This window comes from Hyperolius riggenbachi, chromosome 12, assembly GCF_040937935.1.
Source record: "Hyperolius riggenbachi isolate aHypRig1 chromosome 12, aHypRig1.pri, whole genome shotgun sequence".
In the NCBI taxonomy this organism is placed as follows: domain Eukaryota; kingdom Metazoa; phylum Chordata; class Amphibia; order Anura; family Hyperoliidae; genus Hyperolius; species Hyperolius riggenbachi.
The window spans coordinates 33362774-33380728 of NC_090657.1; the positions used below are offsets into that span (position 1 = coordinate 33362774).

The following is a 17955-nucleotide window of genomic DNA, read 5'->3' on the forward strand; positions in this document are numbered from 1 at the left end:
ACCATCTATTCTTCCATACTGCTCTGATAAACAGGGAGACAGGGAGAGCTGACCAATCCGCTTAGGGAGAGGGAGGGTTGACCAATCCAACCAGTCAATCCCCTGTATAGTGTGTTATACTGGGTACCACATACAGTACAGCACTAGTATCTGTTCATACATAGATCCAGTAGATGATGTTTTTTTTTTTACATTTTTATTTGGTGTGCAAGAGGGGCAGTCTTATAGTTACATAGTTACATAGTTATTTTGGTTGAAAAAAGACATACGTCCATCGAGTTCAACCAGTACAAAGTACAACTCCAGCCCGTCCCCCACATACCCCTGTTGATCCAGAGGAAGGCGAAAAAAACCCCACAAGGCATGGTCCAATTAGCCCCAAATGGGAAAAATTCCTTCCTGACTCCAGATGGCAATCAGATAAAATCCCTGGATCAACATCATTAGGCATAACCTAGTAATTGTAGCCATGGATGTCTTTCAACGCAAGGAAAGCATCTAAGCCCCCTTTAAATGCAGGTATAGAGTTTGCCATAACAACTTCCTGTGGCAATGCATAGGGCGAATATATACCAAACTCTATATTTCAACTGGAAAGGATGGGGGGGGGAGGTCACGTTATACGCTCAGTCGTCTTATACGCCGGAATATATGGTAGTACTAGTCCTACAAGCAATTTGTCTTCTAAAGTTCATTCGTGATTTCCAGCGGGGCAAGTGTTAAACAAGTTGTTATCTATGCAAATGAGCTTGTGAAACAGCTTATAAGATTCAGTGCAATTTGTCAAAAGTTAATATAAGCCAAAAGAGTTGTATCTGGCTGAGAAAAGGTTTTGAAGCTAAAAAGTTGAATTGGTCATTACATCTGTTTCTTCTGCAGCTCAGCAATGCTGATCTTACATCAAGCTGTCACAGCTCCTGTTTAGAAGTCTTAAAGCTAATGGGAATCGATAACTAAATAAAAATAGTCAGATACCCACATAAGGAGAGGGAAGGCTCGGGTCCCAATGAGCCATCCCTCTCCTCTCCCGGTGCCCTCGGTACTGCGCTGGCTCCATCATTCAAATCCCCCGCCACTGGGGACTTCGGAAGTCTTCAGGAGCCAAGTCCTCCCGAAGACTGGCGGCTCCATACTGCGCACATGCGAGTGCGTCATAGAGGGCGCATGCGCAGTGTAGAGCGGCCCGTCTTCGGGGGCACCTGGGCTCCCGAAGCATTTCCGAAGCCTTCCTTCGGCGGGGAAACAGCGGTATTTGACCAAAACGGTCGAATACCGCTATGGGGGAGCCAGCGCAACAGCGGTGACCAGGAGAGGAGAGGGAATGCTCTATGGGACCCAGAGCTTCCCTCTCCTTAGGTGAGTATCTGACTTTTTTATTTAAATTTCGGTTCCCATTCACTTTAAGAATGAAGCTCTGAAAATAAAAGTATGAAACTCAGTTCTATATTACTACTGCAGTATTTTCAGAGTGATCCTGTTGCAATAGCATTCAATGTCTGCAGGGCAAAATTCTGATCACTTTGAGAAACACGTTTAAAATCCCTGTATTTCACGATTTGCATACTCCAAGAAATTTTAATGTACGTAAACTATAACACGATAACCATTGGCGTACACGTACACGATAACTATTGGCCAAGATGGCTGATAAAGGGCCCTTATGACCTCTTCTTGACCCTTGACTGTAAATTGGACTGCCGCTTACCATAATCTCTTTTATTACAGATATGTTCCTATCTCCCCTCAGCTTGTACTTGACTTTTCGTTTATCATGCCATGACCTCTAATACTAACCCCTAGCCTGGCTCCTGAACTCTGGCTCTGTTTGGCTTTAAAGGGAACCAGAGACGAGGGGAACCTTAAAAATGGAAAAAGATTTTATACATACCTGGGGCTTCCTCCAGCCCATAAGCCTGGATCGCTCCCACGCCACCTTTCTCCGCTGCCTCTATCCGCCGGTACCGGGTCCCGTCACTTCCGTCTGACGCGGTCAGTTTTCCGCATCCACAGGGACTCCCTATGTCTCTTTATGCATGCACCTGCACAGTACAGAGGGAGCGCACTGCGCTTGCATCGACTGGCCCTGACTGGCTGAAATGACGGGGCAGAGGCAGCGGAGAAAGGCGGCGTGGGAGCGATCCAGGCTTAGGGGGCTGGAGGAAGCCCCAGATATGTATAAATCTATTTATTCTTTGTCTCTGGTTCTCTTTAAGGTATTTTATTGGTTTCCTCAGTCTCAGATTCTATATCTTGCACATAGATGAGCTCTGAGAGACGTAACGCGCAGGGCGGAGCTTAGGACAGAGTGTGCAGGACACTGGCAGCCACCTGGGAACTTTGATATTACATGCCCATATGATCTTATTGAATGTGAGTGCTTTTTTTAAATAACTTTTTTATATCTGATAAATGGAGTTACACTATGTAAGGATGTGATTGAGAACTGTTTCCTGTGAGAAGACAGAGGAGAGACATCTGATCTGCATTGAATGCTCTGTTGCTGGTATGTGGTCGGTCAGCCAGTTTATCTGGTGCGCGGTTCATTTGTATATTAGTGATTGGGATCGCAAGTGGTAAATAGTAGTTCATGTGCACAGGGTTATAAGGAGAGGTAACAACTGGAATCACCAATACTGCACCATAAGGAATTCTTGTTTGGCTGTTCCAAGGATTTGACAGGACAAGGAGCTGAGACAGTGAGGAGATCGGTGGATGTTTTAAGAGCTGATTGCTGGTCTGTTGCTGGTCAGCCTGAGATCTGGTGAGCGATTACTTCACATGTCAATAGTGGATCAAATCTACGTTGTTCTGTGTGGAATTTGAAAATTATTGGAACTTTGTCTGTCACGTTATTATGTGGGAGCACCTACACGCCATACAATTTATTTAAGATTTAACTGTGAGTAACTCTACCTAGAGGTGTAGCGAACCAATAAGGTTTCTAATTGTGTAATATTAGGAAGCAACGCAATTATATTAAATACAGGTAGTCCTCGGTTAACGAACGAGATAGGGACTGTCGTCTCGTTCTTAACCTGAATCTGTCCTTAAAGGATACCTCAACTGACATGTGACATGATGAGATAGACATGTGTATGTACAGTGCCTAGCACACACATAACTATGCTGTGTTCCTTTTTTTCTTTCTGTGCCTGAAAGAGTTAAATATCAGGTATGTTAAGTGACTGACTCAGTCCTGACTCAGACAGGAAGTGACTACAGTGTGACCCTCCCTGATAAGAAATTCCAACTATAAAACACTTTCCTAGCAGAAAATGGCTTCTGAGAGCAAGAAAGAGATAAAGAGGAATTTCTTATCAGTGAGGGCCACACTGTAGTCACTTCCTGTCTGAGTCAGGACTGAGTCAGCCACTTACATACCTGATATTTAACTCTTACAGATAGAGAAAGAAAAAAAAGGAACACAGCATAGTTATTTGTGTGCTAGTCACTGTACATACACATGTCTATCTCATTATGTCACATTTCAGTTTGGGTATCCTTTAAGTCGGGACAGCCACCATTGCCCCTGTTTTTAATGCAGAGTATGCGCAGCGGAAGGTAGATAGAGGACATCTCACCTGTTCCACAGCGGTAGAAGGTCCCATCGTGCTGCTCGAAAGCTTCGCGGCCCGTCCTCTCTCTTCGTTCACTGTCCCCCCGGCAGCTTCTCATGCGTCGCATAATGACGCATTAGGAGGCGCCGCCACTAGGGGACATTTCCTGATTGCGTCATTATTCGACGCATAAGAAGCCAACGGGGAACAGTGAACGGAACGAGAGGACGGGCCGCGCAGCTTCCAGGCAGCACGATGGGACCTTCTACCGCTGTGGAACAGGTGAGATGTCCTCTATCTACCTTCAGCTGCGCATACTCTGCATTAAAAACGGCAGCAGAGGATGTAGTCCCCGGCGGTGTGACATCATCGCGGCGGTTTGGCGGGCGTTCATTTCAGCGGGTCGTTCGTAAGTTGGGCATTCGTAAACCGGGGACTACCTATATATATCTTGCACATACAAGTCCTTGAGGCAACCAGAGTCGGGTAGACACATTCAGTCTCCTGTTCAAGCCATGGCTTTTCTATAGCTAAAGAGCATGGCAAAGATAGGATCTGAAGGCAAACCAGTGATTGCCTGGAACCCAATTACAGTTTCTTATACCCTTCCTTAAAGGGGCACTATGGCGAAAAATTAAAAATTTTTAAATATGTGCAAACATAAATAAATAAGAAGTACATTTTTTTCTAGCGTAAAATGAGCCACAAATTACTTTTCTCCTATGTTGCTGTCACTTACAGCAGGTAGTCGAAATCTGACAGAAGTGACAGGTTTTGGACTAGTTCATCGCTTCATGGGTGATTCTCAGGTATTTATTTATTTTCAAAAGCACTTAGTGAATGGCAGTTGCTCTGTCCAACTGTCAAAAAATTGTGTAGCGAGCAGAGAAGCTGGCTAGCATCATTGTTTAAATCCTTTTTAGGGAATATCTTTAATTCTTTATAAAGAATAAAAGCCGTGCTGAGAATCCCCTATGAAGAGATGGGCTAGCCCAAAACCTGTCGCTTCTGTCAGATTTCTACTAGCTACTGTAGGTGACAGCAACATAGGAGAAAAGTAATGTATGTCTCTATCACGCTGGTGCGTGACGAGGTAACATACAAGTAAATACACAATCAAAGGACAAGGTGTAGTCTTACAGTCAGAACTTGTACACAAGTTAATAATATCGAGGTACAAAGTCGTAAAGCTAAATCGTAATCAATTCGAGCAGGGTCATACATGTGAATCAGATGTCAGTTGTGTTGTAAGGTTTAGGCAGTAACAGGGTCAGGGACAGGCCGAGTCAGTAACGTAAATCAGACGGCAGCGGTTCAGAAGGACTAGACAAGAGCGAGGTCAGAAAACAAGTGAAAGGTCGGTACAAAGGATAATTATTCAATCAAGAATAATACGAAAATAACAAATGACTGACTAACTGGAGTACATATATATTGTGCGTCTACACAATATATTAATGTAGCTCAAAGTAGCTAGCTAGACCTAGAGCCAGCGAACTGATTAGTATCAAGGTCGCCGAGCAATGAATGCTCTGGCTTTAAATACATGAACTCCCTATCAACAGCCACTCCCATTTGGTGATGTCACCTAGTGGCATCACCTGCAATCATCCCTAACCCTCCTCCTGAGCCTTTAAGGCTCACTAGAACTCGTGCGTGTGTGATGTGACATTTGGGTCGTGCGCGAGCCGGAAGACACCACCGGAGGGAAGCCGGGGATGCCGCCAGAGGATTCCAGCACGGCTGTCCCGCTGCTCGCCCGGACCACGCCGGAGACGACGCGGGACCTGCCGCTGGAAGTTAAGCTCGTCACAGGCTCATTTTACTCTGGAAAAAACATACCGTACTTCTTTTTTGTTTGTTTGCACATATTTTAAATTTGACAGTTTTTCGCCATAGTGCTCCTTTAATACTCTTCCTACTTCACTGCTATCTTGCTGCAAAATGGTAACTATAAATAAAAAGCGCTATAATCAGGAGACCACAGTGCGTGAAGCACTATAATGAAGGGAGCATTTCTAATGAGGTACTGTAGTGGGAGATGTACCATAATGAGTGGCACTGAAAGGAAGGGAGCATTATAATACAGGGAGCCCATGAAGAAGGGCAGTACTATAATTAGGCAATTTATAGTATAGCGAGGAATGTTACAAAAAGGTAATGGTGGCACTAACATGAGCAGCAGAATAATGAAGGGAGCACCATGATTGTGGCACAATTACGGCGTCCCTCCCACCCCTCCGATCCCCGCCGGCGCAACACCCGCCGGAAATCCCATTCTGAACGGGATTTCCAGAAGTGCTTGCCCCGTCGCCATGGTGACGACCGCCGTAATGTCATTGGCGTCATGACGTCACAGGGAGTCCCGATCCACACCTCAGCGCTGCCTGGCACTGATTGGCCAGGCCGCGCACGGGGTCTGGGGGGGGAAAGAGGCTATATCGCAGCGGGTAGCGGCGGATCGGCGGCGAGTGGCGGCGATCAGGCACAACACGCAGCAAGCAAAGTGCTTGCTGCATGTTTTAAAAAAAAATTATTCAAATCGGCCCAGCGGGGCCTGAGCGGCGACCTCCGGCGTCTCTGGACGAGCCTAGCTCGTCCAGAATGCCAGGGAGGTTAATAGGGAAGCTTGGCTCCATAATGGGTAGTACCATACTCAGAGCACTTTGACACAAACTCTAGAGGGAAGGGATCAGGCATCAGACTGGTTGGGCAGACTTTGGGCACTATGGGCCCAATCCAATTCACTTTTTTATGGATTGGAAAGAAACCCAACACTGCCGGCAATGTGTCTTTCATTGTTAACAATGTAGTGTGACATACGGCAGGATTACATATCGACATACTTTCATTCCGCTGATGTAAGTGCAATATAGTATACTTTGTCCTACCGTGTCATTTGAAGGGAGGATGGCGCAGTGGGTGCTGGGCACTGAAGGTGGGCCTGACAGCCGTTTAGCACATCATGTGCTTCTTCCCAGGCCAATCCACCTGACATATGAAAGTGGAGCAAGGGCTGGTGCACACCAAGCGTTTTTGGTAGCGTTTTCAAAACCTCTTCCGCCTGTAAAAACGCATGGCTAATGTATCTTAATGGGATGGTGCACACCAGCGGTTTGAGGTTTTTAGCAAACCGCAAATGTGGCTCCTGCAGCATTTTTGCGGTTTACAGAAGCGATTCTGCCTCAATGTAAAGTATAGTAAAAGCTAAAACCCCTCTGAAAAACGCCAGATCAGATCTGTTTTCCAGGCGTTTTTGTTACAGAAGCTGTTCAGTAACAGCTTTACTGTAACAATATTTGAAATCTGCTCCACAAAAACGCTCAAAAAACCTCTAGGCATGTTTAGAAAATATCTCTAAACATGCCTAGAATCGCTCTGAAAATCTGCTTCAAAAACCTCTAGCGTTTTGCAGATCTGCTAGAGGTGTTTGGTGTGCACTGGGTCAAAGCTGGCTTTCCTGCTCACATCCCATTACCACCATCTTTACAACAGATGGATGCAACAAAATACTCAGAATAATTTTTGCTGTACTTTTTCATTTACTTTTTGCTACTTTTTCAGTTGAAGAGGATACAAGTAATTATAAACAGATGATGAAAAATGATCTCCTAAGAGAAAATTTAAGAGAAAAAGTACATTCAATTGGACTGGGCTCAATGTGTTTTTCACGCACTTATATTATGCTTACCGTTTAATACACTATACCCTATTGGATTATGCTTTTACATTCAATTTTGTACGACCTCTCTGTTGTTTCTTCCTGTTCACATACCCAGAGGGAAACCAAAGCCACCAATGAGCAATGTGTGTGCACCGCAGAACTAAAGACACAGAAGAGCATGAATTCTGAAAGATTGTGTAAACCAAACATCATACCGTTACCATGGCTTCAAGGAAACTTCTTTATTGCCAGTAGCAGAAAAGTGCAGCAGCTACAGACTGAGATGGAAAGTACTTTTAATAACATTAAAGTACAGAATAATTTGTACAGCATCAAGGAATGTTATATCAAGCGTTTGATGAAAAGTGCCCATGCCAGTACAGTGGTTTGGCATCGCAGATGGACCATACCAAATGCTTCTTGCCTCTTGTTCCTGGGTTTGTACTTTTTCACAATGCAGTTTACAATATTTGAACATGATGGGAAAACAAAACCCCATCCATGATGTGTAGTTTTATTTGCAAACAAGGTGGGTTCCTGTGTACCTTCCATTAACCTTTCTGCGTGTCTTCATTTGGGTATTAAGCTGCAAAATAAAAGTAAAAAAAGTAGATGATGATGAGTTGTACAAAGCCAGGGCCAGTCAGGGCAGCGTCATTCACACCTGTTCCTAATCCTCCCTTTACTGTGACAATGACATCACTGTTCTCTTGCTCACGCCTGACAGGCAGGGGGGTTATGCTCAATAATCCAGTGCTCTTTTCGAGACTTATTTAATAGCTATTATTACAGGCACATCTGACACACAAAAGATGGAGAAGGCATTGTTGCAACTTGATCATCTAATATTATGGTGGCTTAATAGCTTGTAATATCGTCTTTGCCCTTTTGAACTTATTATTCACAGTCATATCAATTATCTGGCACCAAAATACAGCTCTGCTAAGCATCTAAAGGAGAACTACGTCATCTGTAAAAAACTTTTGCAGTCTATGGAAAGATGCCAGTTGTCACTCAGTTCTTTGTAACATTGAAGTGGTCACTCAGGCTTTGCTAGCATAGCAGTGGTTTATTGGGCTCATTGCCAAAGCAGTGAGAAGGACGACTGAATGCTGAAGAATCAATGCCTTTGAAATCTAGTGCTGGAGGAGACTTTTAAGAATCCTTGGACTGCAAGAAGATCCAATCAGTCAATCCTTACAGAAATTAACCCTGAGGGCCCGTTTCCATTAGAGCGAATCTGCATGCGTTTTCTGCATAACCAATACAAGTGGATGGGACTGTTTCCACTTGTCAGGATTTGTAAGCGTTTTTCTGTGCAGAAAAAATCTGCACGGCAGAGCCAGGGCCGGATTTAGGACAAGGCCACCTAGGCCATGGCATAGGGCACCACAGGAACAAGGGCACCAAAGCAGCAGGTTAAATTGCAAATGCTGCAATGCAGGAAGATCAGGTGAGCTCCTGACCACGGTACTCTGCTGCTAGCCACCTGTGCAGCAACCACCTTGCTCTCTGTGCACGTTGGCGTTGTGGCCGGCAGCTATGGACTTGGGCAGCATTGGAGACGGAATGGAAGAGGAAGCTTCTGCACTGGAGTCAAGCGGAGAAATGACTGACACTGATGGCTGCTGCGGTGTGAAGGCGAGCTGGCTACCTATACTGAATGAGGGGTGGGAAAAGGAGGAATTAAGGAAGTAATCTGGCTACCTATACCGGAGGGAAAGGGGGGGGGGTCATCTGGCTACCTATACTGTGGAGGTCATCAGGCTACCTATACTAAAGGGAAGGTGGGGAGGGGTCATCTCGCTAGCTATGCTGAAAGGGGGGGGGGGGGGCTGGTGACCGTGGCCTTGGGCGGTAAAAAGTAAAAATCCGGCCCTGGGCACGGCCATCAGCCACCGAAGTTCGCCGGGAACCGTTCGGGCCATCTATACTTCTAATTTGACAGTCAGTTCTGAGTATCATGTCTCCAACATCCAAATATCAACAAACAAGACAGACAGCTGTGCCTGATTTAAAATGTCACAATCAAAACAATTTATGTCACATGCTGATCAATGTCTGGTTGTGAAGGACCTCTACAAATGGTGTAAAAAAGTGTAATACCTCTGGTTCTATTAAAAGCAAAACTTGTACTTGTATAATTAAATCTTACATATTATGTTATCCTTGATATATGGGTATCACAGACAAGATGGCAGCATGTTATGCTACAGAAAGGTTGGTGTGGTGAATAGCACCCTTGCTGCTTAGCAACACTGTGGTCCAAGGGTCAAATCTCAGCCAAGAACTTATCTGCATGGCACATGAATGATCTCCCAGTGTTTGCATAGGCTTCCTTCCAGCGTTCCAACCCACAATCCACAAACATACTGGTAAGTTGATTGATTCCCCCAAAATTATCTTATGCAGGCTGCCATATTTATCTATTTTTAAACTATAGCAGTTGCCTGATAGCCCTGCTGATGATCTTTGTGGCATCAGTAGTATATAAATGACACACCTGAAACAATCATGCAGCTAATCTTGTCAGATTTGAGTTGGAAATATCTGATCTGCATACTTGTTCAGTGTCTGTGGCTAAAAGTATTAAAGGAAGTGGATCTGTAGGACAACCAGGCAATGTGCATTATTTAAAAGGATATAAATGTCAACCTCCGTATGTCTCTCACCTCAAGTTCCCCTTAGGCTCCCTATATATGCTAGACTGAACTCACCTGAGACAGCAATTGTTCAGTCAGCATTGTTGAGTCAAGAATTTAGCATTTGTATAAGCGTCGCCCCAGATGACATAAAGACATGCCAGATCCTTAAAGGGGAAATGAAGTAAGAGGTATACAGGGACGGATCTAGGAGGGGGCATACGGGTCTCTTGCCCTAGGCGCAGTTTGTTGAATTCTTAAAAAGGCGGCAAAATTTGGATGGAGAATGGCAGTTTAGGCGCCAAAACCTGATCTTTAGGCACCAAAACCTGACCACTTGGTGCCAAAACTGGATGGGGAATGGCAGTTTAGGTGCCAAAACCTGATCTTTAGGCACCAAAACCTGACCATTAGGTGCCAAAACTGGATGGGGAATGGCAGTTTAGGTGCCAAAACCTGATCTTTAGGCACCAAAACCTGACCATTAGGTGCCAAAACTGGATGGGGAATGGCAGTTTAGGTGCCAAAACCTGATCTTTAGGCACCAAAACCTGACCTTTAGGCGCCAAAACTGGATGGGGAATGGCAGTTTAGGCGCCAAAACCTGACCTTTAGGCGCAAAAACCTGACCTTGCCCCAGGCGCAACTTGGTCTAGATCCGTCCGTCCCTGGAGGTATACGGAGGCTGCCATATTTATTTCCTTTTAATCAATACCAGTTGCCTGGCAGACCTGCTGGTCTATTTCTCTGCAGTAGTATCTGAATAACACCAACAAACAAGCATGCAGCTAGTCTTGTCAGATCTGACTTTAAAGTCTGAAACAGCTGATCTGCTGCATGCTTGTTCAGGGGCTATGGCTAATAGTATTAGAGGTAGAGGATCAGCAGGGCTGCCAGGCAGCTGGTATTGCTTAAAGGGAAAAAACATGGCAGCCTCCATATACCTCTCTCTTCTTCAGTTGTCCTTTAAGTGAAAGCAATGGCTAAGCACATTGTTCCCCTCCTTTACCCTACCTGCTGGAAACCGCTCCATCATGCACTGTGCCATAGCTAGAGCTCAGATCATTTGGTCAAAGACAAAGGCTTCAGACAGCCACTGCCATTGCTGATATATCACTTTGTCAATTACATTGTATTGTGCACTTTTACTTATAATAGTGTGTTACTACTGCTACTGCAGAAGGATGAGATTGTGCAGATTTGTGCATAACTGTGCATTCCTGTCATCAAAAAGGTTGATATTGTGCACACTTTCATTTATTTCTGCATCATCTGCACACATTTTCAAGAAAAAAAAGTTGGTGACGTATTAACTTTTTGCCTACATCAAAACTAAATGATTAAAAATTGCGTAACAACTGAGGTGAGACAGTGCAGCAATAGCTGTTAATAGAAATGATTACAGTGTCCCATTAAGATGACAGTAAATTGCATAGTATTATCATGGGAAGTTGATGCACATCACCAGAGAGGGTGTTTGCTGCATGTGTGTGGGCACCTATTGGCAGACGCATACCGTAGTCACTTTTTAATAACTATTTGAGCACTTTCCCAGCCCGGGTGTTTTGCAACGTCTATTTCAACAGATTGATTTTATTTACGTGATGTGTATTCATCCCTTATAATAATGCATTTTAATATCTCTAATTTGTTCTCATGTAAATATAGATTGGTTACATAAATACAGGATAGTATGATATTTTTGCAATGTAAATGTTTTCATTAACTTTTTTTTTAATCACACTATTTGTACTTTATTGTGAAGAAGAAATGGAAAATATGTGATATAAATGGATGATTAGTTTACATGCAGAGATAAAGTCTATTTAAAGGGTCACTACAGCGAAAAACTGTAAAATTTTAAATATGTGCAAACATATACAAATAAGAAGTACGTTTTTTCCAGAGTAAAATGAGCCATAAATTACTTTTCTCCTATGTTGCTGTCACTTACAGTAAGTAGTAGAAATCTGACAGAAGTGACAGGTTTTGGACTAGTCCATCTCTTTATATGGGATTCTCAGGGATATATATGTATTTTCAAAAGCACTTAGTGAATGGCAGTTGCTCTGTCCAACTGCCAAAAAACTGTGCAGCGAGCAGGGAAGCTGGCCAGCATCATTGTTTAAATCCTTTTTAGGGAACATTTTTATAAAGGATAAAAGCCTTGCTGAATATCCCCCATGAAGAGATGGACTAGTCCAAAACCTGTCGCTTCTGTCAGATTTCTACTACCTACTGTAAGTGACAGCAACATAGGAGAAAAGTAATTTATGTCTGATTTTACTCTGGAAGAAACGTACTTCCGATTTGTGTATGTTTGCACATATTTTACATTTTACAGTTTTTCGCTTTAGTGCCCCTTTAATTAATTTATGCTTATAGAGACTGCGCTTCGGGTTATTATTAGTTAGATTGTGTATACTTTATATGCCTCCTTGGCATTGTTTTATGGAATTTTATTTATTAAGGTTCCCATGCTCATGCTGTTAGAGGTTTAGATCATGATATAACTCCTGTAGACATTTGTCTTTATTGTGCAACAGGTTGTCCATCAGCTACGTCTTCTGCCTTAAAGTAAACTGATGAGATAACAATTATATTTATCCTCCTACTCCTGAAAATGACTTTAAGTATCCATGGTTTGCTTTTATATTTAAACATTTACATAGTAGGTTGAATGTTTTACTGTCTTTAATCAGTGGCAGCCTATTAAGTGTCCCAGACTTAAAATACATGAACTATTTACCTTTTTATATCTTTCTCCTGAGCTTAGATGTTGTATTCTGCCAGGAAAACTTTTATGGCTGTAATTGGCTTATCAGTGATGTTAACTGTAGTAAAACAGACGGGTTATTTATATGTTTTGTACTGTATTTACATGTTCATCATGTCACATGTCACCGCGGGTACACTTTAAAGGGAAGGTTCACGGTCCACTAAAAAAAAAAAAATGCTAATCCACTTACCTGGGGCTTCCTTCAGCCCCCGTGGCAGGCAGGATGTGCCCTCAACGCCGCTCCGGAGGCTCCTGGTCCTCCGGGCTGTACTGCGCAGGCGCAGAACTACTGCGCCTGCGCAGTACAGCCCGGAGGACTTCCGATGACATCAGCGCGCATGCGTGAGATGCATTTTGGAGCGCAGAAGAGCCCGACCTGGAAGCCGGCCTGGCCAGGTCGGGTGCACCACCGAAGAAGACCGGGAGCCTCCGGAGCGGCGTCGAGGGCACGTCCTGTCTGCCACGGGCTAGAGGAAGCCCCAGGTAAGTGGAGTACATTTTTTTTTTTTAGCGGACCGTGAACCTTCCCTTTAAGTTTGTTTAGAGTGCTTTTATATAAGAGATTTTTATATGTTTCTGTATTAATCTTCTATGGATTAATTTTGTTTGTATTTAAAAATACACATTAATCTATTATTTGTGTTATGCGTTTTATCATAATTGATAGTTTATGAATAGTTAATGTCTCCTGGAACTACCTAGAAAATTAATGCAACCTGCGGATGGAATTAAGGTTGAAGCTGGTTTCACAGTGGGACGTTAAAGTCCCACGTTACAGCAGCCAGTAACGCAGCCTAACTCACAGCACTGTAAAATCAATGTGCTGTTCACAGTGCCCACGCTGCGTTACATAGTAACGCAGCACGTTTAAACAAAGTGCTACATGCTGTACGTTATACTGTGCTAAGCCAGGTAAGACTATTTGCACATGCTCAGTAATGTTGGAGGAGGAGGTCTCCCCTCCTCCTCTGCGGCCAGCCACATGGCTAATTAATATTCACTGCACCGAGGAGACTCCTGGTGGGCCTGTAGTGTTGTCCGGATCATGAACAAATCGTTCATTTGATCCGGATCTTTTTTGTGAGTCGAATCATCCGGATCATCACAATGAAAGATTCGGTTCACAGTGGATGTCTTCCTGGAAGAAACAGGAACATACAGAATGTACAGCGCAGGGAAAGTCCTGTCTTGCTAATCATTTCACGCAGTCTACTTCCCTAGTAAAATGATTCAAATGATTCGGTTCAAAGATCCAGATCTTTTCAATGATCCAATTCAAATGATCCGAATCCTTAAAAAGATCTGGACTTTCTATCACTAACCTGGAGCGGCTGCTTTGAGAGCTGCATAACGCAGCTCAATCTGACGTCCAACTTCAACACTACCATGCGTTGCGTTAGTGTAACGTTATGCGACCATAACATCCCCTAAAACGCAACGTCTTGGTGTGAAAGTAGCCTAAAAAAATTCAGGCCGAATTTTACACTAGTGGAAATAGGCCCTTTGTCTTTACTTATATCTGGTAATTGGTAGACAGTCAATATAGTATTACCCACCTAGTTCCTCCATCAAGAAGGTTACGGTAAGTTGCAATTTCGGCCTCCAGCTGTGATTTCAAGCTCAGGAGAAGAGTGAATTCAGAGATTTGGTGGTTGACGTCTCTTCTTGTTTGCTGATGCAATGTCTCAATGTGGGTAATACGTTCTTGGGCTTCCGCCAACTGTATAGCGTATTGAGCATTTATATTGTCCAGCGCCACATTTGCTGCATTTTTCTGTCAACGGAACAAGAAGTTATGAGTGGCTAAACCCTAAAAGGTCAGGATAGAAGACATATATCTGGAAAGGGCCTCCTTCTAGCTTCAAAGTGTGGTTTAGGTGGCATGAACATGATTAAGTTGAGGTTTTTACTCATAGTTTACCTTGGCAAGACAACTGATTATTATTTTGACATTAATACAAAACTAACAGTAACGTGGAATTGTTCGGTAGTTCAACTTCAACAGTTTTGGTGTGAATGCTTTCAGTTAGCCTCCAAAGTTCTTGAGGTCTAACTGTCCTCTGATCCTAGGGTGGCCCTTTTCATAAGAAAATCTTCACCCCTTAACAAATACCTGTCCTTATTGCTCGATCAGCTTTGTAACGTGGTTAAAGCGATCATAGCCAAGGACTGGAAATCTCCCTTCCTTCACATCAATGTATTTGATAGACGAGATATACCTACTAGAGAAGATCACCTTCTCCCTGGCCAATCAAGAAGATCATTTCATAAAGGTCTGGTCCCCCTGGTTTATGAGTCGCCTCACCCATTAATCATATTGTATGCCTTATTTCATTCAGATTTGCCTTGTCATGCCTTATCCAATGTTAATGTTCCATATTTTCTAGTCACTGGAGTGTATCAATATTTGTACAGAATGAACACAATTGAAGAAATGAACAAAGAAGTCCAATGTTTAATGTAAGAGTCAATTTTTTTCATGGCCCAGGTTATGTGCATAGGATTTAAAGTGGTAAGATACTCAAAAATACATGTTTGCTCTAAAACATTAAACATAGCAAACAAAAAGAAAAACAGTCAAAAGAAGAGAACAGTCATTGCGTAGTGTCACTTAAAGACATAGCTGCACTTCACCGAAGCTAATTGATACTGTTGCCTGTTGTAGGACAAATTATCAGATTGTCTTGTAACTTTCACAAATCACTGCGCCTTTATCACCCTGTAATAGAAATCAAAGATTGCACATAGTGCCCAGTATTGCCTAGGACAAATCACTATAGACACCCCGTGCCGCACTCCAGGGGGTAGTGTCACCACCTTATAGGGATTATAACTTGCTCTCCCCCTTTGTGGGTGCACTCACCAAAAGCGCTTCTTGAGTCACTGCATATAACAACCACATCTCTGGCCAGCCAAGAAGTAGAGGTACGCGTTGTCACAGCACTCACTTTATTAAAATCCTTGCTCACAGGCTTACAGTTCATGTGTATCGGCTCAAGCCGCGGACAGCCGCGGACACTAACTCATTCAGGGGCTGGAGACTGCGTCCCGACGTCAGGCTAAAATAGACGACTATTTTAGTCTCCAGCCCCTGAATGAGTTACGTAGTGTAACGAAACGCGTAGGGCGGAGTCGGAGGCACGCTGACGTCATACCAGGAAGCAGGAAAGACAGGGACGTGTGGCTTGATAGTGTCCGCGGCTGGAGCCGATACACACGAACTGTAAGCCTGCGAGCAAGGATTTTAATAAAGTGAGTGCTGTGACAACGCGTACCTCTACTTCTTGGCTGGCCAGAGATGTGGTTGTTATATGCAGTGACTCAAGAAGCGCTTTTGGTGAGTGCACCCACAAAGGGGGAGAGCAAGTTATAATCCCTATAAGGTGGTGACACTACCCCCTGGAGTGCGGCACGGGGTGTCTATAGTGATTTGTCCTAGGCAATACTGGGCACTATGTGCAATCTTTGATTTCTATTACAGGGTGATAAAGGCGCAGTGATTTGTGAAAGTTATTGTTAAAGGTGAAGTGTCCTGTTCATTGCTGCGATCCACTGGTGTATTGGTTGTTGGTCCAGTGGAGCGCAGTACATTTTCCTCATATTTGGTCAGATTGTCTTGTAGTTAAGTAATTGCTGTCCAAACAAAGAAGAGATTATTTTCAAAGCTCCGTATTGCTCAAGTCTCTAGTAATTTTGATATGGCAACCTTATCAGTTGGCTTCTGACTGAAGTAGATGTTTGCGTGTTAACCTTTCTAGTAAATTGGTAGCTATTTATAGCTTTTTGTTGTTGTTGTTGTTGTTGTTTAGTTTTATCCAGTTTATAATGCTTTAGACCACAGGTGTCAAACTCCAGGCCTGGAGGGCCAGATCTATGCCAGTGTTTAGGATGGACTGAGAAATGGAGAAATGTGTTCTACCTGATGGACCACACCTCTCCTAATTCAGTCACATCAATTCATTTGAGCTGTGTCAAAAATGTGGGAGGACCTCGGCCCTCATAGGACCGGTTTGACATGCCTGCTTTAGACCATGTAGATTTGAATGGAATACAACTTCAGTTACTCGATAAATCACTTCTCTAGGTCAAGAGATCTCTAAAAACCAACTGCTCTAAAGTACCACGTGGCCAACGGCAAGTCAATTAGCCTCCAATCACAAGTGGACAAGTTATGCCCAATGTGGTCTCAGGTCTGTTCTCTAAAGCTGTGACACAGGAAGATGGCTCCTAGCGACGTCCCACGATGATGAGCATTCTCCGATCAATTTTTCTGCCAGCGGGTATACATGTTGTCACAGCAGGCAAATGATGAGTGTATACTAGAGTTTAGGTGATCATGGTACTATGAGCTAGAGTTCCTGGGGATCTTATGCTGGGAATACATGGTACGTTTTTGCGGCTCGATTCTGCGCCCAATCGATTCCCCGCTCGATTTCACACCCGATTCTCTTATCATCCATTCATTTTTTTAAATCTTTTACCATTGTTCCCAAATCGAGCGTAGAATCGATCGGGCGGGAGATCGGACATGTTGGAAATTATCAATCGAGCCATCTATATGGCTCAAAAACGTACCGTGTATTCCCAGCATTAAAGAAAACATGAAACGAAAAAACCTCCCCTGGTGGGTTCTCACCTCGGGTGGGTGAAGCCTCCGGATCCTATTGAGGCTTACCCCGTCCTCCTCGGTCCCACGGCAGCGGCCATATAGTTCCTCGAACAGCGGGGATGTAAATATTTACCTTCCCGGATCCAGCGCAGGCACAGTATTGGCTCTCCGCTCGGAGATAGGCAGAAATAGTCGATCGTTGTCGGGACGCTCTACTGCGCAGGCACAAGTCTCCTGCACCTGCAGGATCGGACCCGATAGAGATCGGCTATTTTCGCCTATCTCCACAACAGCGACCCTGCTGGTGCCAGGGGAGGTAAATAAATCAGCGCTTATCAGCTCTTGTCAGAGTTGTCGAGGGAGGATTCCGTGATGCTTCGGGGGAGGTAGCCCTGGATTGCCTGCAGCTACAGGGGAGGAAGAAGCCTCATTGGGACCCTGAGGTTTCCCCCTCTCAAGGTGAGAACCCCCCAGGGGAACTTTTTGTTGTTACAGGTTCTCTTTAAAGATCTGATCCGCCGTAGTCACCGCCCATCACCAAACATTGTTTGCATGATCGCTTGTGCCTACGTTGTGATATTGTGGAAATGATTACTAGTCGGACACAAAAATCACCAGTAGTCAGGCAAAATCATCAGAAAAATTGCATAGAGGGTACGGCCTTCACATAGAAGAAAAAGTCCTCAATGACTTTGCTGAATTAT

The 17955-nt window shown here is 43.9% G+C and overlaps 1 protein-coding gene across 1 annotated transcript in view; it reads right to left on the reverse strand.

The window, feature by feature from the left end:
- Positions 1-7448: 7448 nt before the first annotated feature.
- The window catches only part of LOC137540776 (keratin, type I cytoskeletal 19-like), a 65358-nt gene continuing 54851 nt past the window's right edge, over positions 7449-17955 (reverse strand). The window contains exons 6-7 of the mRNA XM_068261928.1: positions 14199-14416; positions 7449-7807 (exon numbers count right to left, since the gene is read on the reverse strand). Coding sequence (XP_068118029.1) covers positions 7792-7807; positions 14199-14416 — 234 coding nt within the window. The 3' untranslated portion in view covers positions 7449-7791. The remainder of the gene's footprint in view (positions 7808-14198; positions 14417-17955) is intronic.